The 25,949-nt window shown below is 37.6% G+C and overlaps 2 protein-coding genes across 2 annotated transcripts; both read left to right on the top strand.

Annotated features, from left to right (window-relative positions):
* The first annotated feature begins 274 nt into the window (after positions 1-274).
* On the top strand, positions 275-6,666 carry LOC140951733 (mitochondrial chaperone BCS1-like). Its single transcript, XM_073401055.1, has 4 exons — positions 275-1,026; positions 3,172-3,235; positions 3,760-3,958; positions 6,280-6,666. The coding sequence occupies exons 1-4, from the start codon at positions 372-374 to the stop codon at positions 6,616-6,618; spliced, it is 1,257 nt and encodes a 418-aa protein (XP_073257156.1). The 5' UTR covers positions 275-371; the 3' UTR covers positions 6,619-6,666.
* A 9,163-nt stretch (positions 6,667-15,829) lies between these two features.
* Positions 15,830-20,526, top strand: LOC140953341 (myeloperoxidase-like). The gene is made up of 5 exons (XM_073402830.1): positions 15,830-15,843; positions 17,937-18,537; positions 19,168-19,405; positions 19,759-19,943; positions 20,509-20,526. Exons 1-5 carry the CDS (start codon positions 15,830-15,832, stop codon positions 20,524-20,526), a joined length of 1,056 nt encoding a protein of 351 aa, XP_073258931.1.
* Positions 20,527-25,949: the final 5,423 nt, after the last annotated feature.

The following is a 25,949-nucleotide window of genomic DNA, read 5'->3' as shown; positions in this document are numbered from 1 at the left end:
TTTAATCAAAGGTAATTGCCAATAGCGCTTATGCTAATCCGGTAATGGAAATGAAAATGTTTTTCAAATTTCAGACAAAAGGGATTTTAATAAATTGATTTGAATCTTGGCGTGACGGCCAAAATTCATAATAGGTCATAATAGCCTGAGTATCAAGCCTTCCTAAGGGGCTAGGGGAGAGGAGATTTTTTAAAGATCATAAAACAAAAGCTGATTATCAACAAAGCGTACACCTAATGCAAATTACATGACAAAGAGTCTCTGTCTGCAATTGGCCTCTGGCAGCAAGACTGCGGGCTCACCGAAAATTACACATGGCGGCGATGGCAGTGAAGACAAGACTCAAAATATGAACTAAACAGGTTTAGAAAATGCCTCTTTCGGAACTGATCGCATCTTTGGGGAGTAATCCTTATTTTTCAGCTGGTTTCGGTCTAGTAGGGGTAGGAGCTGGACTTGCTGTATTGAGAAAAGGAAGCTTGCACGCATACACCTTATTTCGTCGGTACGCCATTATCACCCTCGAAGTTCCAAGTAATGACAAGAGTTATCAGTGGGTCTTGCAATGGATTGCAGCTCAGGGCCGGCGAGCTCAGCATCTTAGCGTTCAGACAACATTCGTCCAACAAGAAACGGGAAAAGTGCAAACAAATTTTGATTTTTCGCCTAGTCCCGGGGTGCATTTCTTCAGATACAAGAAGAGCTTTGTGAGAGTGGAAAGAACTCGAGCTGAAAAAATGGTAGACCTTTCGAGTGGGGCCCCTTGGGAATCTGTAACTCTAACATCGCTTGCCACAAATAAGCAGCTGTTCTTTGATATTCTGAGTGAAGCAAGAAGCACGGCCCTTGCAAAGCAGGAGGGCAAAACTGTCATGTACGTTGCAAGAGGGACAGATTGGCAACCGTTCGGGTTTCCGCGACGAAAAAGACCAATAGACTCTGTTATTCTTGACGATGGTGTATCAGAGAGAATCTTAGCTGATGTTAGGGATTTTATTGCATCCCCTAAGTGGTACATGGACAGAGGTTTGAAAGTCTAATCAAGTTTTATAAATTTTATATGCCAGTGTTTGTAGTGTTTTTCTTACGGACTGCCATCTACAAGTTCACCCTGCAGATATAAAGTTATGTAGTATTTGAACACTCAGCACCAGGTTTAAATGATAAGAAAACACTTGTACATATGTACACACCAGCCATTGCGTCTAGAAAGGGTGCAACAAAAATGGTGTCCAATCTTGTGTAATTCCAGAAAGTATCCATACCCACCCCCCCCCCCCCCCACCACGCCAGATGGTCTTTTAGATTAGACCCCCACCCCACCAGAATTTCCATTCCAGAGGGGCCTTACATAACCCCCCCACTTCCCCTGGAATTTTCTATTTTCTTTTAGTGGCCTAAATTTGCAGTATTTGAAAATTATGTACTGTTTAAACGCTTAAACATCACTGTTCACGTCTTTAGAAACACCTTTTAAGTATTGTTGAAACATTTTCTTTTTTTTATGGCAATATTTCTAAAGTACGTATAGCACGCTCTTTTGGTGTATGTTGAAAACCAAAATTACAGAGTATTAATTAAATAGTAAATTTTTTCAGTTGACATACTGTCTGAGATATAACTGAACATTTTTATATGGCTAGAGTGAGAAGATGTTCGCCGTAAGGACTCACTTATATGCCTCACCTGTTTGCTTAAATTTTAAGGTTTACTAAAATCAAGGATGTGTTTTATCTATGAAACAATCTCTTGTAAAGAAAATAAAGCAACTCAAACGAGCCATAATCTACTTCAAGGGTCTTCAATGGGATAGCTGTTTGCTGTTTCAGTACTATCCATTTGAATGCTTTTAAAAAATTTGTTCAAAGCATTTGACCAACCAGTGGAATGGTTTGAATATCATTTGTTTGCAAACTAGTAACATGTTTTATTCAAATGTTTGCAGCAAATCTGTTTGTTTAATTTATAGTAGCATCAGACGTCTGATTCCTTACATATAAAAGTATATCCTCAACAGATATTTGCTAACCTCTGAAAATATCGGTAGACTAAAAATGCTACTAAAATAATGAACCAAACTTTAAAATGTAGAAAAAAGTCTCAAAAGAACATTCAAAATGAAAAGTGGAAAAAATATTCCACTGTTTCACATGTCATCATGTATTGTCTGTTTTGTTGGTGAAACATGATCCTTTTTATTTATAATTTTTGATATCAAGCAGGATGACCGAAAGTCTGCTCCAGAAATTCACTACACAAAGAAATGTTAGTGACCTTCTAAGGCAAAGAAGTTGTTTGGAAACTATTCTTTATTATGAACAACATGATTTCTAGCTCTTTGTCAAGCCTTAAGTTTGGTGATTAGAATAGATGATGCTTTTCTAGAAAATAATGCACTTCCTCGCCTTTATTTCTTAATTTTTGCTTGCCTCCACAACATGATACGTGTAAGTACATATTCGATTATTGCCAGTTTTGCATGACCTCAAGTCTGGAAAAATTATTTCAAATGGACACCCCCTACCCTTCAGATATTTTGGCCTGTTTTAGCAGACATTGTAAAAACAAACAAAAAAGCCTGGATGTGAAGCCAGCAGCAGGAGTCAGTAAATTTCAAAATGCTTGGAAAGAAGGTTAACAGTGCATTTGTACTGTTTGCGTGAATATGTTGGTAATATATGTATTTCTGATCTTGCTGACAATAGAGGTTATTTTGTTCATTGGCTGTGAGTCTGGCAGACATTTGAAAAAGCCCTTTATTTGGGATTCAAACTAAAGATTTTATATTATACCTTATGTTTATGTTTTATTATTAATCATATTTTTTTTTTGCCACTGATACAAGTTAAATATATAGGAAAAAGATGAGGCAAGGGAGCCCAAGGAAGCCTTTACGGCTTGTGAATAGGACCACCTTTAGAAATATACATCTTGCTAACTGAAAAACTGACGTTAGCAAGACAATTCAACTAAGCACATACAATTACTTTAGAACATAGAAAATCCCTAATGAGGGACCAGCAGTCAGTTTTTGCATTTCGTTCCTGCACTCAATACTTCACCTCATTTTTGTGTTAAACTGGTTGCCTTTATTCTTCAACCTCCTAACTTTGCTGAATGTGCTATTGCTAAGCTTAACTTTCATTCAGTGCTGTTTTTGTTTTTTTTTAGGTATACCATACAGGAGAGGTTACCTACTTTATGGACCTCCAGGGTGTGGAAAAAGTAGCTTCATGTATGTCCATTTTTCCATTCCTACGTTCTTGCTCTGATTATTGCTTGAGCATTTAAACCAAGTTTTACTTATCTTTAATGTGCAAGTTAAAATTTATACAATAACAGAAAGTTATATTTTTTTAGTTATTTATTCATTTTTTTGGTGGTGGCATGTTTTACACAGCTTTAGCTGAGATTCCAGCGTGTTTTCCCACTATACTGTACTGCAAGATTTTGGGGTATATTCAGCTGCGAGTACTAATCTGTCATGAAAACATTTTAATTTTGTCTCACCATGGCCTGCGATTACAGCCATCTCTCTCCACTCCTTTGACATCACCAGGTTAATGTCCCCACTGGGGGACGAGCAAGGAGAGATGGCATGTGTAAGCAGAATGATTAGTGATGGCAAGGAATTTAACAGACATATACTGTTCCTTCAGTTCCTTTCCTTCTGTAAGAAAGCAAGAGAATCTTGTTGTAGAAGTTACATTATACCTACTTTCTTAACGAAAAGCATGGTTTGCTCTTGTTATCTTCTAGTCAAGCATTAGCTGGAGAACTGGATTATAGTATTTGTGTGATGAACTTAAGTGACCGCAGCCTGTCAGATGACCGCCTCATCCATCTAATGAGCTGTGCACCACAGCAGAGTATAGTGCTGTTAGAAGATATTGATGCAGCTTTTGTTAAGAGAACAGATGAAAAGGAAGAGGGAAAGGCATATAGCTATCCAAACAGGGTAAATACAAATTGAAGTAAATGTAGATCGCTGGTTTTGTTTATTAAAGCTAATCATTGTTTAAATATACATATTAATTTGGCACCTTTTAAACTTACCTTAAAAGTGTAATCTGTCTGGAAATTATAACCAAAAAAACAGCTTGTCAGTTTGCGGATGGAAATTAAGTTTGTTTGTTTTTTGTTTTTTTTTGTTTTTTTGTAGTGGAAATGAAAATTGAAGGAGCTATTTAAAAATTCTTTTTGCTATTTCTTTGAAACCCCCAAAAAACACTTTGGAATACAAGAAAACCATGAGATAAAGCTCAGTTTTATTACTTCGGCGGAGCGCGAAGTAAAGGTTTCGCGACGCTCAGGAATGTATCAAAGTTACAATTTTTTGACAAGATTGGGCATGCAAAGTCTGTAGGTTTTCGGCTATTTGACGAAGAGAGAGCCGAATTAATTCGAGATATCTCGAGATCACTTCGATTTCTTTGATTTATTCTTTAACTTTTTCGAGGAAGAAAGAATTATTATTTTGGCTTTCCCGGGGTTTGAACCGACTCACCTGTGTGACCCGTCAGATCAGAGGAGACTGTAAGTTGAGGGATTAGCCGATTGCGCTACTGCGACCCAAGGTAGTTTGGGATATGAAAAATAGTTATGAAATGATGCACTAGTTTCGGGACAAGATTGGGCGTGCAAGTTCGTGACTTTTCGGCTTGTTTCAACTATTTCACGAAATGAGACCGGACTACTTCGTGATATCTTGAGATCACTTCGAGTTTAGTCTTTAATTACTCGAGGAATAAATAGAGGATATTTCGTGGCCGCGCAGAGACACGAAATTTCTCTTCGAGTGTTGAAAAACATTTCACGAGTGAGCCCTCCTTTCGAACTGTTTTATGATGAATTTAAAGTTACAAAATGCTGCAAAAAGACATTTTGTCTTTGTTGAGTGTTACGTACTAAAATTGCTTTCATGCGTTGCGTGACTTTCTCGAACGTTCTCTACGTTTTTGGATTTGCCATGAATAATTAAGTAGGGCATGTTTACATTTCAGTATGAGTCAGCAGATTTGCATCAGTTACTGAAATCATAAAATATGTCGAAAAGCTACTACTATTCGCCTGCTTTTTAGTATTTTCTAGAACCTTATGTCAAACGGTATACAAGTTCCAAGCGAGTTCTTTTGAAGAACTAAGTTTTTTCCCACGATCTGGACTGCTGTGTTTAGTCAAGTGTGACGAAAGTCGATTTTCAAATTCTGTGTTTACAAGTTGGCGGAAGCCGTACTATATCTGAAGTTCAAGTGAGAGTTTGTTATTATTGGTAGAGGCTGTTTAGTTTTACTCAAAGTTCGAGTCAAGTTTGTGTTGGTGGATGCCGTGTTTTAAAGCTCTGTAAAGGCTATGTTCCTTTGGTGTTAAACTTCCTTGTGTTAATCCGACATCCCTGCGAGCTGATAGTCAGTGAATAATTGTCCTCAAAACATTCGAACCCGTGACTTTGAGTTTTAGCCAATTCCATGCTCAACGTAATTGACTCCTTACCCATGCCTTACATATCTTTAATCATTACATGAGACTGCTATGCTGTTTTTGAAGCCTGATGTGACTAAGAAAAATAGAGAATTGTTTTTTTAGAAGGATTTGTATGGAGTCATCAGAGCATAACTGGGCTAATATCTCGGAGACAATTTGTCCCGAAATGCTAGTTTTTGGCAAGTAGGCCTCTTGGATGTTGCTCTTTTCAGAATATCCTGACAAATCCCATAATTTCACAAATTAACACCTTACTCTTACCATATTTGATTTCTTACTATTCCTCCGCATTTACAATTAATTAGTTGCACAACCACGACGCCGAAGTGTACGCTCCGTAGCGTCTTGTTTCAAAATGTTCGTCTACTATAAATTATGTGTCAACTATGAATGCATGTTTTTGGCTTTCAATGACCAGTATTTTTAGGATAGCAACTTGAAAACGCTAGGCCAACTTTGTCAAGTTGCCCAAAAAAAAAAACACGATTTGGCTTTGCTATCCGTTTAATAGAATCATTTGAAATTACTTCATTTAGAGTTCCAAGGTTGAGAAAAGATGACTGAGCATACTTAGTTAGCATCTCACAGCTTTGACAAAAAAATATGTGGACGTCGCCATGACCGTTGTTATGCTTTCAGTCAAAGTGCAATGAAAGTTTTCTAATGGTAGTGAAAGTGTAATGAGCAAAGGTAAAACTCTTTTTTTTTTTTGGTGGGAAAAGGGGGGATGGGAGAGTAGGGGTGTGAATAACCCCCCTTGAAAGCACCTTTTCACGCAACAAATTCATGTTTCAGGTAACATTCAGCGGTCTTCTAAACACATTAGATGGCGTGGCATCTTCTGAAGAGCGCCTTGTTTTCATGACAACCAATCATCTTGACAGGCTCGACCCAGCCCTCATACGGCCAGGCAGGGTAGACCTTAAACAGGAAATTGGTCTCGCTTCTAAGAGCCAGCTTTACAAGATGTATAGGCGTTTCTATCCTGACCAGACCTTCGCTCGTGCAGAGGAGTTTGCGGACAAAGTGATGGGCCTGGGCCAGAGGAAAAGTATTGCACATATACAGGGACATTTTATGCTGTTCAAAAATGATCCTTCGGGCGCCATACAAAGTATTGAGCTCCTACGGTAGTAGGTTATTGTAGTGGTTTTTAATCTGAAATAATTAAAAGAATAAATAGAGAAAGGTGGCTGTGTTATGTTTTTCCGTTTTCGAAAAATGCTTATACATGTAAGGGACTGGTCAAAAAGTATGGGGGGGGGGGGGTGGGCCGGAGCAGGGGGTGGGTCATGAGGTTTTGAGCCTTGTGCAAGGGGTGGGTCGTGCAATTTTTAGCTACCCTTAGGGGGTGGGTCACCCTATTTTATTACATAGCTAGGCACTAACTACTAACGAGACAGTTGACTACACTTGTTATATAAAACACCGCCAGCTGGAATTATTGCTAAAATACTCACAAACCTGTTGTGCGAGAAAGTACAAAAGGGTGACAGGCCGCACATCTATATAAATACGGGCATGGAACCCTCTGTTAACCTTTTTTTTTGGCTCTTATGAGCATGTCCTTTAATGATTTTCCTTTTTTGTAAGGAAATGATTGGTGGTTCTTTAAAATTTATTCAGGTTACAGTTGGTTTTGTATAAGTTTCAATTTTTTCATTCAAGCTTCCTTTATAGTAGACACTGAGGGCTAGTATTGTGTCACGAATGGCAATATTTCTTTTTCCTCCTTGTTGTTTTGTTTTAGGAGTTTAGACTCCCTTTTTTGAATTTTCTTTTTGATAGTATGTTTTCTATCAAAGTTTGTGGGTAGCCTCCGTCCATCAAGCGTTATTTTTTAAATTTGAATTATTTTCCTTAAAGGTTGTTTCTGAGGAGTTTTTTCGTAGGATTCTCAAGGCTTCTCCTTTGACAAATCCTTTTTTTTAACATTTGGAGAGTGACACGAGGTGAAATGTGCGTGCAAGAAGGTTTGCCTTTGTTAAAAATGTGTCTTTGCATCCAGGATAGATTTTTTCTTGAATCTTGTGCCTTTGTATACAACCGTGTCTAAAAACGCAGTCTCAGTGTCAAATGTTTTGGCCGTGAATTCAATAGTTGGGTGATGTAAGTTTGTTTGTTCAACAAAGGCTTCGATGTCTGGTTTACTCATGTCCCAGAGGGCAAAGATATCGTGTATGTAGCATTTCCAAACTGTTGTTCTAAAGACTGTTTTGCTTAGAGTTGTTGTTTCAATATATGTCATGAAAATATTGGCAAAGGAATCAAATATACTGTCTTTGTGCCCATTGCAGTTCCATGGTTTTGTAGGTGGTGCTTTCCATTGAAGTGGAAGAAATTTTCTTTGAGGATCGATTAATCTAAGCATTTCCGGCAAGTAATGTGTAGGAATGGGTTGTCTTTGTAGAAATTTTCATATACTTTGTGACAGACAATTTCAATATACCCTTGTTTTGCTGTATATTTGTGTCAAGGCTCATAACGTCCATCGAAACAAGGAATGTTCAGTTTTTCACATTTGTCTTTTCAGTGAAAGGTATGATTTCTGTGATTTTGATATTGGTTGTAGCAGTGTATACACAAATTTTGTCAAGCACAGAACAAGGTTTTATTGGATTATTAAGAGGAAACCAAACATCCATATTTTAACTAGGGGGTGGGTCATGCAATTTCCAACCTTGCTTTAGGGGTGGGTCAGTCATTCTTGTGCCGAAGGGAGGGGGTGGGTCATGTGTTTTTTATCAACCACATTTCCAGATGCTCCGGCCCACCCCCCCCCCCCCCCCCCTATACTTTTTGACCAGTCCCTAAATGGACCACACTATTATAAGGATTAGAAGCGCAGTATCTTGTTTGAGATGAATAGTCTCGAAGGTTAACGAAACGTCCGATCTTATAGCCTGTGCCAGGCTATCGGTCAGTGTAGACGAGCGAAAAAAGCGAGCAAGAAGCGAAAAAGGCGCGCAAGCAGCGAAATAGTGAGCGAGAGAGCGAAAAGCGGTTTTCCCGCTTTTTTTTGTTGGAACAGGCTACCGATCTTACTGTGAAACATAAACTTACATAATGTAAATAAACGTCAGCTGTTAAAAGGTAACTGATTTTAGTCCAAGACTACATGATGATATAAGATCGTAAGCTTTCCTTAGAAAGGCCTTTCTACAGTTAAACTTACAGAATAAAACAACGTTTTCTCATAAATGAAAGATTTGGTATTACATGTGATAATTTACGCCCGTGACTTTTATCACTTAAAAGTGTTGTTCTTGAAAGACGCGACAGCAATGGAATTTGTTACTTCACTTTGTAAAGCGGGGTTGAGAACTATGAGAGCTTGTGACTCAGGACAAAGAAAAATGTCCGTTGTCCTTATCAACCGATGTTCGTTTAAAATATATGAGCTTTTCATCGGGACAAATGTCACTGTTCGTCATATACAGGTGTCCGTATTATTAGTGAGTGTCCGTAGAGCTGGGCTTCCACTGAGCACATGTAATATCTGTTCGTTCGTAAGTTAATAGAATATTAGACTTGATGCCACTATAACCGTATTATTAGTGAGTGTCCGTAGAGCTGGGCTTCCATTGCGCACATGTAATATCTGTTCGTTCGTAAGTTAATAGAATATTAGACTTGATGCCAATTTACCTCAGGTATAAGTATCAATGCGAACACGGTTCAAAAAACAAATTCCCTTAACTAAGAGGTGTTGTCTAAATCTTTTTATCACTTGACAGGTGACAGCACATGAAATGTTATGTACGATAGGAATCATAGATGCAGTACTGGTAAAAATCTTGAAATATCTATCCTTGTTTTTGTTTTGTTTGTTCGTTTTGTTTACCATTTTGACTCAAAAAGAGAATAATTCTAAACAAGAACTGAAAATTTCTTGTTATTCTCAATGAAATAGGCATAACTTTGATTTCTTGACGAAAAAATGTTGCCATTGTCAGAAATCAATCACTAATTAATGTAGCTTATTGATCAATTTCAGTCTTAATTGCCTACGCTGGCGACATGGAACCTCAGTTCTTCAAGCGCCGACGGTTTGAGGGTCACGAGAAATATTTTAACGCATGGCCGGCTTAGCTGCCTTATAAACTAAAATCAAAAAAGTAGATATTAAGAGAGCGATATTGAATGCAGGTTAGATAGTACTTCTTTGAATTCAGTGTTAGAGAGCTATCTTGACAGTGTTTTTTAATTCCTCAGCCAGCTCCATCAATTAATTGTGTCCCAAGTTTATATTGGATTCTTTAGCGCTGTTTCTCTGAGAAGATTCCGATATTAACGATGATCATTTTATATCTAAACTCCCGTCAGTAATCTAGACCACCACAGAGATAATTATAGCACAGTGTATGACTTATGACGATAAAACCTTCTACCCACAAGGTATTAATTTTTTTGGTGACTAAGTCCTATCGGCGGGCAGTTTTACTAAATTGCTGCACTCGCATTGTTGCATCATCTTTTTTTGAAATATATTAATGTGAAAAGGATAAATAATTATAAAGCTTTGTTCACTTTCCTGGGAAATTTCCAAACCTCAGTCATCAACTTATAAAGCGCAACATTGAAATTTTTTGAACATGACTGCTTATACAGCATTTTATCGAGACAGACGTTTATAAACTTCTGAGCTTTTACTTGACTATACCATATTCATATACTATAACAACCTGTAAGAGAAAAGAAAAAGTTTTTAAAAATACTAGCGTTTCATTTTATACGCCCCCATTTCTCTATCACTCTACCGGCCGGGTTTTACATCAGTTATATCGACTTTTACTTTTGAATTGAATTTCTCAAGTGGAGTTGAAAAAGGTTGATTTTCTTCTTTGGAAGGTTGTCTTAGGCCCCGGCTAAACGATCAAACTTTAGTTGTGATGCAAACTTTGGATTTTCAAAAAAAAAAATGTTTGATAGCCATTTTAATGAAATACCGCGAAAAGGGCAGCTAAACAGTAAAAAACATGATCTTTCAACACGATGTTGGAGGACAAATTTTTGACCGAGGTTTTACAATGTGTAACTAACTAGTGGACTACCCTAATTTTCAATATTGCATGCATGCGGTCGTCCAATATCGGACTTTCTTGGTTACCCAATGTTAAATCTGCTTCACTGATTTCCTGATTATGACAAGATATAATCTAATTTGACTTTTCTGTGACGTTATTGAGAGATATATCATATTGGCTCTAATTTTTTTGTTATAACTGTTAATAACTGTTAATCATGTAAATGAAGGAATAAAAACATTTTTTTTTTCAGCGATGGAACGTTTTTGCAATCCGAAAAACAGGCTTTTTTTCGGACAATCCAGGATTTTCTTTTTTTTTAAGATAATGGAAGAGCGAGGGAGCTCCAAACTTATCCTAAGACGTTACCTAGGTTATAAAGCTCATTTCTCCCGAGTTAGTTACGTAACAGGCAGTTTGAGCAGGTGCAGTACAAAACGTTTAGTTACGCGAGAACTTTTTTTTCACAGCTCCCCGTTGCAAAATCGCTACAATAGGTCTCGGATCATCACATAACTGTTTTTGTCCCGGGATTTGATGTTTGCGCTGGGCCCTTGTTGATTTGTCTGACTGAGTCGTGATAATTTGAGTGGGTTTGGATTCTCAGTGGTGGCATATATGACAATCTTTATCACTGGACGAAAAAATGTATTTGCACAAAGTCGCAAAATTGTGAACACTTGGGAGTAAATCTGGGCAAAGTTGGTAAATGCTACATTTACTTGGTTATTTACACTCCTGTGGCTTTTACCATCTTTGCCCCATATTTACTCCTCAGTTTTTTACATTTTGCGACTTATTTGCAAGGAGATGATGGGCGTTTTTGTTCTTCCTTAAATTTTAGCTTTGAAAGAGGGTCTCAATGGGGTCAACACGGTTCGCCGCAAAACAGCAGAAAATTATCTGATGTAAGGCCAAAAAGGATAATATATATTTTAACCGCTAGACTTAAAAAAAGAATTGAGTGAAAACTATAAATATATTCTAACCACAGTGCGTACATCATCAGAGTATCGGGATGGCTTGTTTGGACATTATGTAGCCCGTAAAGCAGGCGTCTTTAGCAGCGTGATCGATGATTTTTTGTCGGGAATAATGCTATTATACCGCCATCTTGGACAAAGAGAGAACCAGAGGGTTGGGGCGAGTCAAAAAATGATTTCTAGGGAGAGATTGTTCAGCAGGATAGCCATCAATTATGTGACGGTCTTGGTCTCGTGGCTGATTGAGCCTTTCGAGTGTCAGCCTTTTTCTATTCCGACAGGTCGATCGGTTAGGGAAAAACAGACCTATTAAAATAATATAAAGAAATCACATTTGGACTGCCTTAGATGCGTCAACTATTTCAGGCAAGTCATTGCTCTTGGAAAATTAACTTACCAATTCCTTCAGTCGATTTAGCCACCGTTTTTGTTTGGAGAGATAAAATGTGTTACTTAAGTATTTTAGCACTGGGGTATGTTTCCACGTGACTGCTCTTTAAACATCGTAAGAACGTGACGTAATTTCGAATAACGTCTAATCTCGTAGAAGTCTTCTTAATATTCTTTTTAATAGGAATATTAACAAAATGGCCTCGGAAGTCAATTTTTACTATGTTATAAAATGGTCACCTCAAACGTACGTCACAACTTGACGATTACCCACATGATATGTAGGCTTAGCGCCCATTTGATGTTCTAACTGCTAGTGACACCTTAAACGCAGGATAGTATTTTTGCAAGGCAAGGAATATTTTATAGTCTTATAAATAGGCCTATATGGCACGGTTAGCATGTCTCATATCTTTTTCAGTCGCGTGCTATTAAGCCATCCCCGCGATCTACATGCAAAAAAAAATTACTTTAAATGGAAAAATTTTGAATGAGTATTGATTTCAAGTTGCAGGATGTCTGTACACGCTCAGCTAAAACTATCTTAATTAAGTTAAACTCCACTAGCATTTGAGTTTCTGTAATATCACATACAAGGCCGATACTACACATGCATTGCATGGCTCTTGCCGTAATCAAACATATCATGGTGATATAAAAGATCGGCCATGAACTGGAAAGTTTGTTATATTGTTACAAGTGCCTTAATTAATAGCAGAAGTGAGTGGAAATTTTGCTATATTGTTAAGTGACATCAAGACAAGACAATTACAGTTGATCTTGGTTTATCATTATTGTTTGTGTGAGCTTTGTGATAACAAGGCAGCGATAGGTACTATGGATCCCAACTGATAATTTTCTGCCTTAAAAACCTGGTGCATTTTCATCAGTTTCATCTAATTTTGGTTTTGTTTCCAGACCATTAACCTTAGTCAGCGTGTTATCACAATATTGGCTCACTGATATACGAGATATTGTGGCCTATTTAATGTGCCTTGTGTGTTTACGCTCATGTCATGCATCACCTGGTCTTTTTTGCCAGTGATCATGTGAGTTTACAAAGACAAAAAATTCGTAGAGATCCCTACTTTTGCAAGGAACAAAAACGTTTTTAGAGCAATCTCAGCCTTGGTACCGGTGATGCAAGTTGCTTGTTGCATTCTTTGCAGTGTTGTTATGCTTTTTCATTCTAGAATCCCAAGAATTAGTCTTGAGATTAATGCCGCGTGCGTGCGCTTTAGCTGAAAACGCCTTTTGTTCAGTACTTGAGCGATTGTTAATTTTAAAAGAAGTTCGGGGGCGTGGATTGGAGTAAATTCCTAAAGTCTAAAAGAAACCATCCTAACACCGACAAGCAAATGAGAGAAAGTTAACATAGAATGTTCTTTTTCAGTCCTTTCTTTCTCCAATTCTCAAGCTTTTATTTTTTTATTTTATTTTTACTTTTTTTTATTGATTTCTTGAAGCATAGTGTGCTCAAAATTATCAGCCGAGTTCCATCCTGAGGGTGTTTCTTGGTGTTGCCACCCTGAACTACTTTTATTAGTGCATGACCAGGCCAAACTCTAAATGCAATTAACAACCTTTTTAGCGTAATATGACGAGCACTCTCGTTCTTTTCATATTAGAAAAGTTCACCCCAAGGTTTGCCTGGAGTCAAATCGAATTTCTTGAAAAACGTGGATCTGTATCAATGAAGCGCTTATTTGGGGCACGGTCCTGACACTAACTCGTTTGTATTTTTTGAAGGAAAGCATCCTTTAATCATAATAACCTGGATATCCGTCAGATTTGTTTGTTTGTTTTTTAGGCGTCAATGGCATGCTAGTTTTGATAGCTTGTATAGTTTTCGTGAGAGAATGTGAGGTAAATTATTTTATTTGCACACGCGCAATTGCGTAATGACTTGCAACTTTTAAAATCTTTTTCACGCGACAGAACCCGGCAGGCTATAAGGGAATTATTCACCATTTGCCCGCCCGAACGTTGCGTAATATTCAGTGTGTGTTAAAACAAACTCACTTATTAAAAGGGTTTTAAAGAAGTTTTGGCCCCCCAAATATGCTCTCTTACGGCAAACGATACGCTTCTCACGTGACAGATAAAGCATCAAAAAAATGACTGAAAGGTCACTCAGTAGTGATGCGTTTTTTCGCTGCCTATTTCTCATCGTATTCAGAAAATATTTTAAGTTAACGGAAAATTAAACCTCCGGCTCGAGATCTTTAATATATGTGAATCTTTTATTACTGTTAGTTAAACATTGTCGGCAGCACGTTAAAATAGCTGAATCATATACGTTTTCAATTTGTTAAATCATTCTTTTAATTACAACTGCTTACATTCAATATCGCTTCAGGAATTTATTGCCACGACTGGCAGATTTCACCACGATTTATAATGTCACTTTGAGATCATGAACTTACACTCTGGGAAGAAAGTTTTACTAAAATAAGAAACTAAAATGAACGTCAAAGAAGAAAAATTCCACTTCCCGGCAATAAAACCGAGTACATGGGCTGGGCTAAAGACAAGATTGCAGAAATCATCTTACCATGTCCGTTACATCTCAATTTGTTTTGGCTTATTATTATTCTCTTTTACGAGTTTTCACATATAGTTGTGTACAACACCGTTACAAGGAAATAAACTAAATTGCAGTCAGAATCGTTCTATGCGCGTGACAAGTGAAAATCGCCTTTTTTATTGAACTTTTATATATCCCCGAAAGAAGAACCTCGCCTTGTTTCTAATTGTGAGTTTTGAAATCTTTTTTTTCAGTATTAGTATAATATCAGTTTTATTAACACTTACACGTTTGCAGCCAAACAAACAAAATATTGGCTTATTAGATATTACTTCTTACGTCTGGGCACTGTGGGGTTCAGTTACTAAGAACAATTATCGTGAGTTCCTATGACCAAGATTGTCTTAAGTTTGTATCCGCCTTTCGTGACTAAGTAGTCATTACTGCCCACATAGTTCGACTTAATGAGTCCCAAAGTAGCATAAAAGGAGCTTGCAACTAACCTCTGATCTGCAGAAAGCAGAGACACCGGGCAGTATCAGTAATACTCCGCTGTTGGCAATCTTTTGGACCCAGCTGCAGTTCCTTCAATAAGTGTATCAAGTCCACAGATTCCAGCTGAAACAGGTAACTTGAGCCTTTAGTGCCAAGTTTTAAAACATTGAAGCAGTTTTTTTTCCTTTTCCTACTAGTTCTTGTCTTTCCTTGCCAGTTTTTTGTCCCTTCACTCACACGACATTATTGTAAGATAGATTGTGATACCCTTGTCACATAGCAGGCGCGCGTAGTATACGTTTTCAATCTTCCTTGATATATCCGCCCTTTTGCTGCTAACCACCTTTCCACGTAACCAGAACATTGGAAGTCTAGTCTTATATTTAATCCCACGGAAGAACTCTACGTAAGCACCTTTTCAACCACTCGGTAAAAATAAAAAGCCAAAGAGTTCCGTTTTAAAACACAGAATGTGCTGATTCATTTGTTTCATGAGACTGTTGTTTAACTCTGTTTGTAGTAAAAAAATATTTATTCGTCCTTTAGAAGCTGGAGTAAATATTGCAGTGGAGCCTGAGCATGAGTGTATAGAATAACCCTGTATTAAGCGGCCAACCCCAGTTTTTAGTCTCAATTGCCTCCACTCGCGAACACTATCATAGAATGGATTTTCCTGGACTGTTAGCGAGGGCGGCCACCCTTCAGCTACCACTGTTTGACGACAGCCACCCAGGAAAAACTTTGGGGGTCGTTCGAAAGGGAAGAAGATTTCGGGGGTCTCGCGCCAAAAAATTCCCTTCCCCTTAGATCTCGAACGCCTGCTATGCAGGCTAGTCCAATCTAGGCCGTTCAATACAACAAGTTTCACAGTAATTAAACTTGTATTCTTAATGTATTTGCAGCCTTAGGACCTGGAAGATAACATGTGGTTCTCAAGGTATGTATTACGTAACAATAAAATAGATTACAAACACTGTGTAGTTCTTAAAACAACAACTATAACAAGAAATTAAACTACAACTTTAAAACGCGCCAAATTATGATTGTATGATATGTTTCGCTGAGGCCTATTGACTTGTATTTAGACTACTTACAAAACGCAGGACACGGCTGCTATTTACGAAATTATTTGGTTTTATCAACTAGGTTGTATATATATATATAAGTCAATAAACCGTGGAAAGTTTCAATAAAGCTGAATGCAGGGATGTTTTGAGCGCGTTAGGGATTGCAATGTGTGATTTAATAAATTGTTAGAAACATGCTTATATCAAAAACAATCAGTAGCTAGGACAAATTGACTGAATGAAAAGCATTCGTTGACTCCGCGGAGAGTTAGAGTGCTTTAGTATTTGACTTGGTTGAGGGAGAGACCGGAGATTGTCAAATTGGCGAGAAATGATTTGGAAGGCGTTTGAAAGGCGTAAGCGGTCGGTAATGAGTTGTTTTGAAAGTAGTTAATTTACTTTAACAGCTGGAAGATGTAAGAGGAGGCAGTTGCCTGATTTTCGTTTTTATTTTTCTGTTTCCGCTGTGTAGGTCTTTCATATACGAGGCACTCTATATCCCGGCCAAAGAGACGCTTTTTATATAATTATAATATTTCATTTAACTATACCATGTTCCCATGTACCATCGTTTGACACATTTACAACTTACAACTAAGACACAAAATCTGCCACCCTGGAGAAAAAATGAACTGAATATCGCAAATCCAAATCACCGTTTATAAATTATAGTCTTTAGGGTCTTAACCACCAATCCACTTTGCTCGGGGCATTTTTTTTTATGAACAAATTTATTTTTTCCCAATAAACTCATATGTTGACAAAAAAAATACCAGAATAATATCTTCAAAATCTATTCAGTGTAAGAATCGGAAAATGATGAAGGATTGCAACTCCCAGTGCAAACTAATGTTTTTTAAGTAACGTGGTTAATGCGTGTAGAATTAAGGAAAACAATATGACGTTAAAAATGGTCCAACTTTTTTACATGCAAAAGTCGCCGTTAAACTATAATCTGGATGGTAATCACCCTGATGAAATTTGTTTAATATCTTCTTCATAACTCTACAGGTCGAGCATTTTGTGTGTGGGTGTAAGCACTAAGTAATGATTTTAGCACAGAATTGACTCAAAACAGCAATATATCTCCGTGAATTAGCCCCTTAAACACAAATTCAAAAACTCATTACAAATTCATAATAAAAAACAAAAGAAATTAATGTTTAACGAGTGTCTTTATATCTGACACGGCTAAAGTTTACGTAAAATTTATTAGACCAAAATAACCCCAAATCTAAGCATTACTATTGTATTAAAGAATGAGTTGATCTATTTCAGAGATTTTGAAGCTGTTCAAAACACTAGCAGTCGCGTATTATCAGGTGTAAAAACTCGAGGCGAAGCCGAGAGTTTTTAAACCTGATACATAGGGAACCCATGCTCTCATTTGTAAACTGCAAATGGAAATTAAATAAGAAAGAAAATCTTACCTGTTTTGTTCTATTCTTGAATCTGCTGTGGTGCGAAGTGAAATGGAAGTTGTTTTACGATGCGAAAACTATGTTCAAGTCGACGCTTTAACCGTTAGTGATTTCACATTGCTTTGTGTGGTTTGGCTCTCATTTTACTGTTGGTGTCACGCGCCGGTTGTTATTATCGTCTCGCGTTTCATTGTTGGTTATTAATTTATTAACAATTCGAGAGAAAGTAAGAGTAAAGTATTTATTTCCGTTAATTCAAATATTGTGCGTCGACTTGAACGTAGTCTTCGAATCGTACAACAACTTCTCTTTCACCTCGCACCACAGCAGATTCAAGAATGAAACAAAAAAGGTAAAATTTTATCTCGTATTCAATTTCGTTTGCAGTTACAAGTAAGAGCGTGGGGTCCCTATGCCTGATAATACACTCCTGTTCGCATGAATCGACATGAAATTCATGCCGCCACAACTTTTCTTACGGTCAGCCTCCAAGTTAAAATGAAAGCCACGAGTTAGGCTATTTTATTTATTGTGGCTTTCAGGCTTCTTTTGGGTATCTTTCTGACTGGTTTTGCATATGAAGTTCGTCAAGTATCGTCTTCAAATGAGGCTGCTCAGCAAACCTTGGACACACTTGAGCTGACAAACTGCCGCGACGAGCTCAAAGACCGATTAGCATGTCTCCGGTACAATTATCGCACTATTAACGGCTCATGCAACAATTTGTGTAACATAACTCAGGGAGCAACTGGAAGACCACTACGACGTTTCCGTAATCTCGGTGCGGAATATCAACCACCAAACGATCAACCTCGAAGTAAAACAGTGAATAACCAGCCCTTGCCAAATCCAAGGCGAATAAGCCGAGTTGTCTTTCGTAGCAATAATAGAGATGTAAACGGCATCAGACCGGATTTCACTCACATAACCATGACCTGGGGACAATTCTTAGATCATGACGTCACTCTGACAGAGCTGACACCAAATGTGGAGTGCGGGGGCAACGATGAACCGTGTGTAACCAACAACGATGATTGCATTGGAATTCCTTTGAATGGCAATAACGGTAACGATAGATTGGAATTTAATTTAACAGCAGAGTGTATACCCCTGAGAAGGTCCCTAAGAGTAGACTCGCAACAGGTAGGTCATAAGAGAATAAGAACAATCTTGCACCATTGATTATAAATGCATGCCTGTGTTTATAGCTTCACGGAAAAGCACTGCTCTGAAGAATCGGTAGAATTTTAGTAGTGATTAATCTCACAGTCGGCATACTCTTGCTTTTGCAGCGTGAGACTGCTGATAGTAACCCGATAAAGGTGGCTCTACCGGGGGGGGGGGGGGAGGTGTCTCCGAGGAAATCTGTGGTACAGTCCACCTGAAGGCCATCGTAAATTATTCTAGACTGTGGACTGTTACTGTAATGTAAAGGGATTAAGATAATGATTATGAAGATGATGATGACGAGCACGAGAACGACGACGACGATGATGATGATGATGACCATGATCATGGCATCTTTGCTATCTAGAATCAATTATCAAGTTGTTTTGTGGCCTCTGAGGCGCCTTAATTTGAGCAAGCGTAATTCAAGGTCATGATTCTTTTATTTTCCTGAACTATCAGCTTCAAAGCCTAATGTCACAACTTGTTGAGTCTCTTGCAATCTCAGCTTAAGTGCAAAAGACAATTACATTGTGTAACCATTTTATCAACGACCATCATCATCAACAGCATCGATCATCATGCATGGGTTGTTCTTCCTGTTAGGTAAATGAGATCACGTCTTACATCGATGCCTCACAAGTGTACGGATCGGATGAAGCTTTGGCATTGAGGCTTCGAGACACAAAAGCAAACCTAGGGTTCTTGGATGTGAGTCCTTACATCAACACTAATGATAGACCCAGGCTACCAGATGCCGAAGCAGAAGCTTTCTGCAGATCAACAGATCGCAGTAGCAGACCGTGCTTTCTTGCTGGTGACATAAGAGTGAACGAAAATCACGGTAAACGTTTAAATGATTCTAAGTTTCAGAGACTAGTATTTATTGCTAGCAATCACTTATATTTAACTGAAGAGAACAAATAAGAACAAAAAAAACTAAATAAGAACGGTAAAGGTATTAAATCAGAGTTCAACTGACGTGCTCTGAATTTCCCGGTTTGTGTTTACTGTTGTGCATAAAAAGTGGAAAAGAAGCTAAAAGCAATATTAATTGTGTGTATCTCACACCTTTCGGTGATCAAGCTGGACCCGCGCTGATTCGGCCGGACTTGTAGCCGTCAGAGCTGTTAATAAGCATTAATATAAAGCTTGTGTAACTAACCTTTTCGCTGTTCCTCTCTTTTTATTTAACAGCTTTGATGGCGATGCACTTGCTATGGGTACGTGAGCACAATCGTATCGCAAAAGTATTGCACGTGCTCAATCCTCACTGGGATGACGAGAGGCTATATCAGGAAGCACGTAAGATTGTTGGGGCTGAGATTCAACACATAACTTACAATGAGTGGCTTGTAGTTCTTTTCCCAAGTAGAGAATTGGTAAGAAAATGGTAAAAATATGTTTACGCCAGTTTTCTTTTCAAGACAAAATCCTTTTCAGGAGAAAAATAGATAAATAATAATTGCGGCTTGGTACACACAAAAACGTTTACACGCACACACTGACTCGCTCTGTACCCAGCCTCAAGAATTCGTAGCTAAACGCTGATGGTAGCTGACTAATCCACTTTTTGTTGTTGACAAAGCAACAGTCGGAATTAGACAATTTGTGGATCTTTTAATTTCCTTACAATTATAGAGATGTTTTATTTTTTTTCAAGTCAAATGTTTAATTTCCTAGAATGTTTACAAATGTACCTACGGCTGTAATTCATACCACCTGCAAGCATAATTTTAATGAACTCGGCACACAGTAGGATAATCGTTTCTCCCAAAGAGCTTTTTCGAGTATTTGCTCATTGCGCATGCTATAATTATAAGTGATTATGATCCATTAAAAATATTTCGCCGTTTCTAATTGGCTTCAATTCTCTCGCTAATTCTTTATTCCGCGCAGACCATATATGGCAGATACTTTAATATACCATCACAACCTCGTTTTCAGGTAGCTGTCGCCAGGTAAACCATTAGGTTTTCAGTATAGCTGACCACCATTGTACCAATTAGTTTTCGTTTAAAATACAGGCGAAGAACGGTAAAGAGCGAAAAAAATATAACAAATTAAACAATAACTGCAAAATAAGAAAAAGAAAAACATTCTACGAAAAAAGAAGGGTTCTTAAGAAGTTAGAATATAGTTTTGAATGACTAATATTAATAAATACAATTATTGAATTCGACTTTCGTATGATATGAAGAGTTATGCAAATCCCGCAGACCGTTTTCACTCTCCTCGATCTGCATAATTTGTCCGAGTCCAGCATTCAATAATAGCTAATTACGTTTTGTTTATACTTCTGTTGCAGAGAAGACAAAATGGTCTTTTGTTGGAGCCTAAAGGTAGTTTCTTCACCCAATATGATCCCACAATTAATGCGGAAATGTTCAACAGCTTCTCTACAGCCGCTTTCAGAATGGGCCATACTCTGATTCGCGACACTTTCGCTCTTTTGAGCCCCAACTTCAACCGTACAGCATTTGACTCACCAAATGAATTAGACACGAGAGACTTCTTCAACCCAGATCGATTCTATCAGCCAGGAGACAACGCATATGGAGGAATTTTGCTGGGGCTGTTAAGGAATTTTGCTCGAAATTTTGATGCGTAAGTTAAAAATCCGTCATGAAATTATATGCTCTCGAACGACCTCTCAAGGGCCAGTTTTATCTAGGCAGAGTCTCCTTCTTGATCACTGAAATCTTTAACCAGTTGACCAGAGTTGTTTTAAACCAGTTAAACCAGTTGGGTAAAAATTTATTTTCTGATCTCCGCCTACCCTGGTAATCCCGTGGATAGTGAAAACGGCTCCAGTACACAAGTCATATATTAGCATAATTGGCTTACGGCACTAAAATTCGAGATTCAGATTGGGTAGTTCTGACACGCTGTCAGGTTGCGAGAGTTCGGTAGGACTGACGCTCTAGGAATAATAGCCTAGTGCTCTCTGTCACTATACAAATTCCGGATCAGGCTTTTCTTATGGTGGAAGTCTGCGGGCTACATGGAGGTATGGAACTCCAGGTAGGTATGGTAAATAACCAGCTTAGGAGGGGTAACCCGCCTGTCCATATAATTTTTCATATGGACACCCCACCTATCACGTAAACCTTATCAAATTAAAATGAGAGAATAAAGGCGAGTTACCCCACCTAATTAAGGTGGTTACCTCTCCTACCTGGGGTCCCCCACCTCCGTGTAAACAGGCCCTTACACGAATGGCGTTGTGCTGTTGCCGTGCCGAACTAAATTCACTTATGTATTTTGACTAGGTTAAAACAAGTAGAAAACATTTTAAAAGTTGATTAAACCTTTTATTATTATTATTGTTATTATTATTATTATTATTATTATTATTATTATTATTATCTCGCAGTATAAAACTTTGGAATGCTTTCAACATTATGAGTAGTATAGGGCGCATAACGTAACCTACACCACTTGAGAAGCTATACTTAGAAGCAAAACAAGGTCGGTGCGAAACCTAATACAATCTTAATATACATAATGATATGAATCTCTCTACTTAAAAAGCCAATTTAAAATATTATTAAATTCTTATACTCTTGTAAAACCTACGCAAAAACATGATGATATAATTATCTCTAGAAGCCTGTTTAGAAAATTATTTAGTTTTTATACTCTCATTATCTCTTATATACCTAAACAAGGCCATCATAATATGGTTATCTCTAGTAAAAGCCTATTTAGAACAATATGGAACGCTAATACTCTAAAAAAAACCTACTGAAAACATCAGCAAACTTGTGTTTCTGGATTTCTAGAGGAAAAAAAAGAAAACCTAAAAACTGGAGTCCTTAGCGCCCTAACTAAGTATTATTATTATTATTATTATTATTACTATTGTTGTTGTTGTTATTATTATTATTATTATTATTATTATTATTATTTCTATGCTTCATTTTTGAAAACAGCTATTTTATTGAAACCATGTCATAGCACGGCACGCCGGCAGTAGAAATACGTTTGAAACTGGAATGCTTTTGAGCAAAAAACAGACTACACTGTATTATATGTCAAGCCAAAAAAAATAACCACGATAAAAATTAAATGGACATTAAGTTTCTTTTTTTTTTTTAATCGAAAGGAATTGTAGATAGTGCTTTGACTGCCGAAAGTTGTTTAAGCGAAATAAATTGTAAACAGGATTTTATAGTTAGCTTTGTTATCAATAAAGTTTCCATTTATTATTTTTAAAAACCGTTATAATATATATATCTTTATTTTTTGATGTGGTATAATTTTTTTTTTTCAGAAACTTTGTTCCAGCCGTACGAGAACGGCTCATCATTGAAGGACCAAATTTTGATGGCATCGTTGGTGATCTAGCAGCAGTAAACATTCAGCGCGGAAGAGATCATGGCTTACCAGCTTATGTGAAATTCCGAGAAGCGTGCGGAGGGAAGCCAGCATATAGCTTTGCTGATATTGCTGATACTGTTACTGACGCTCAAATAATAAGACTGATGGACGTTTATGGCGCTAACGGGGTGCAAGACGTCGATTTGTTTGCGGGTGGTATAAGTGAGCGACAGCAACCTGGTAGCGTACTTGGTTTTACCTTTACCTGTATTATGACCGAGCAATTCAGAAATTCACGTGTTGGCGACCGCTTTTGGTACGAGAGAGATGATCATCAGACGGGTTTTACCATCGAACAACTTGACCAAATACGACACACTTCTCTTGCCAAAGTTATCTGTGATAATACCGATGATGTTCGTCGAATACATCCGTGGGTCTTCTTACACAGAGACGCAGCACAAGCCCAAGGAATCAATAATAATGCAGTATTCTGTGATGATCTGCCGTTTGCCGACTTGACTGTTTTTAAAGATGGTGAGTATATACTATTCATCAACTGTCAGTGAAAGTCTTTACAGACATTGTTGTACACATAGTGAAGATTATGTGATGAGGTTTATTATCATGAATTCTATCAAGCTGTTCCAGGCATATACGGAAAAGCGTTAAAGGTCAAAATTTAGAATAAGGTTACACTTAGACAGGCGGTAGTGAGAAAACAGCCAGTTAGTTAAATAGTCAAATTTGTTTCTAATATCACAATGACATGGTAAGTAGCATTGTGACGCAACTTTAAAGTGATTTAAGTTATTTGGAAATTGTTTATTACCTCATGTATTACCGTTACTAAAAATATAAGATTTGAAATTTATTTACAATTTTTTCAAATTGAAACATGCAATTTTTTTAAAATAATTGTATAGCTGTTAGTTAATCCAATATTGTCACTGAGCAAAGCTATTATCCTTTAATTTGTACGTTAATTTTGATAGTTTCAGATAGGGCTTTCCTTTACAAATAGGCAAACTGTCCAATTTAAGAAAAATAGGACAGCTAGTCTGAGCCAATCAAATGCCAGAAAATACAATAGGCAATGCAAACTAGCCAAAAAGCGCAAAGTCCCTGTGACTAACGCGCCAAAAAAAAGTTTCTTTGGCTGAAGGCGGTTCGCCGGTGAACACTCTTGGCATCTTGTTGCTGCGAATGACGTTTTGTTTTGTTGCTGTTTTGTTTTGGCTTCTTGTCTGGGCCATTTAAAAGGAAAATTTATGACCAAACTAATGAAAGTTTGTATCGGAAACAATCAACGCATAGATTCTTGAAAATGTACAAGCACTGAAACTTTGGAAAAGAATAAGAAAACACTTGTACCTGTGTTTAGATGTTAGCATTACATGCAAAAACAAACGGACACGGTCTGCGGAAATCTTTTGAGGTAATGAATGAAATGTTTATTTTTCATTCATTGTATTTAATTTAAGTATTTGCATTGTTAGAGGCTCCGAAAATCTGGCTCAGGAGATGCTTTTCACCTGTAGCACTGTATCAGCATTCAGATCATTGAAGGAGCTTTCAAAATTTTAATTGCTAACAAAATGCCAAAGTATTAAAGAGCAATTATACTAGTTCTACGTTTGTTTATCTGTAAAGAATCACTGAGTGACCCATAAAAACAAATCTTTTTTAGATCTTGCAGTGTGTTTTTGTTTCAACTGCAAACGGTTCGAATGTACAATATTTCGCGTCTGTGAAACGCTAAAAAAATCTAGATTAACTAACCAGCTATATAACTAGGGTATCTAAAAGATAGTAATGCTGCGGCACATTCTATTGATACTGGCATTAGTTAGGCAGTGGGACTTAAAAGAATCGAAAATGACATTGAATGTCCTATTTACATGTTGGAAAGTAATAATTACCATCAGTCTATAGAAAGAACTCGTGGGAACGTTGTTTACAAAATGATCATTACGACAAGTGGTTATCAACTCTGGTTTTCTCACAGTAAATTGTAGGAAATGATAGAAATTCAGATTGTTTATCCATATATTTAATATAGGGTGTACTATCTTTTCACGGGAAACACGATACGTTTGTTGCTGTTTATTGCACTTTATTAAATAACAGTTATTTAGGTATATATTTATAGAAAATAACAACACAAAAAAAGGGGAAAAAAAAGAAAGAAGGAAAAAAAGAGTTATGTGGGATTCGAACCCAGCACCTACGGCTCGACGCGACAACACCTTACCACTACACCACTGAGGCTGATTACATAACTTCGGGGAAAAGTCTTCGATTTAATGCCTTTTGGATGAACCTTCCGCCGGCAAGATGATCGATTATCAGGCTCGATTAACTGGTCTATTACCAGTAAAAAAACAATGCAAACGCATATTCCATGGCAAGAATGAATGGAAGAACATAATTATGCTTTACAAACATTACAAAACGCCGATACACATCCTCGTCTGCAAAGTAGGACGCAATACATATGTTTTGTTATCTCGATTTCCGCTGTTATTTTGAAGCTTATGGTCAAAATCACATCCATTTTCGGCTTATACAGGTTCTTAAGAGTAGCGCATGGCATGACATTTTCTCACTTTCACAACCTTCTAGCAAGCTGGAATTTGTATATCCCCCGTGTTGTGGGGTCGAAGAGCAAATGCTCATCTTCTTGTCAAGTTTAACGCCTGGACGAGTCAAAGGCTCTTGATTTGAAATCCAATCCCCAAGTTAACCATCGTACTCGTCTGAAAGACTCCTGCGTGTCTTAAATTTGTTAAGATCTCTAACCGTGCAAAGAAAAATCTGAGTCTGAGCAGCGAACGATGCACGCTCTTCGTCGTGTTTACATTTGAGTTGTCCCTGTCGCAATGCAGTCTGGTAAAGAGTAGCGCAGTGCACTCTGGTTAAATGCAATGAATTCTGGTAAAAAATGTGGTTAAATGCAATGCATTGTGGTAAAAAGTGATGAATTGGAGAATTCGTCGCCCCTTATATATTTCCCTTAAATCCTGATTATGTTGCTGCTCGCTCCCTACGGTCGCTCCGTAGCA

Source organism: Porites lutea, chromosome 11, assembly GCF_958299795.1.
Source record: "Porites lutea chromosome 11, jaPorLute2.1, whole genome shotgun sequence".
Lineage (NCBI taxonomy): Eukaryota > Metazoa > Cnidaria > Anthozoa > Scleractinia > Poritidae > Porites > Porites lutea.
Note: the sequence above shows the minus strand (reverse complement) of the source record. Positions and strands in the feature narration are given on the sequence as shown.

Coding starts and splice junctions, on each gene's coding strand:
- LOC140951733 (XM_073401055.1), top strand. CDS start 372: ATGCCTCTTTCGGAACTGATCGCATCTTTGGGGAGTAATCCTTATTTT. Junction 1,027..3,171: donor TAAGTGGTACATGGACAGAG/GTTTGAAAGTCT, acceptor GTTTTTTTTTAG/GTATACCATACAGGAGAGGT. Junction 3,959..6,279: donor CATATAGCTATCCAAACAGG/GTAAATACAAAT, acceptor TTCATGTTTCAG/GTAACATTCAGCGGTCTTCT.
- LOC140953341 (XM_073402830.1), top strand. Junction 18,538..19,167: donor TAAGAGTAGACTCGCAACAG/GTAGGTCATAAG, acceptor TCTTCCTGTTAG/GTAAATGAGATCACGTCTTA. Junction 19,406..19,758: donor AAGAGTGAACGAAAATCACG/GTAAACGTTTAA, acceptor TTTATTTAACAG/CTTTGATGGCGATGCACTTG.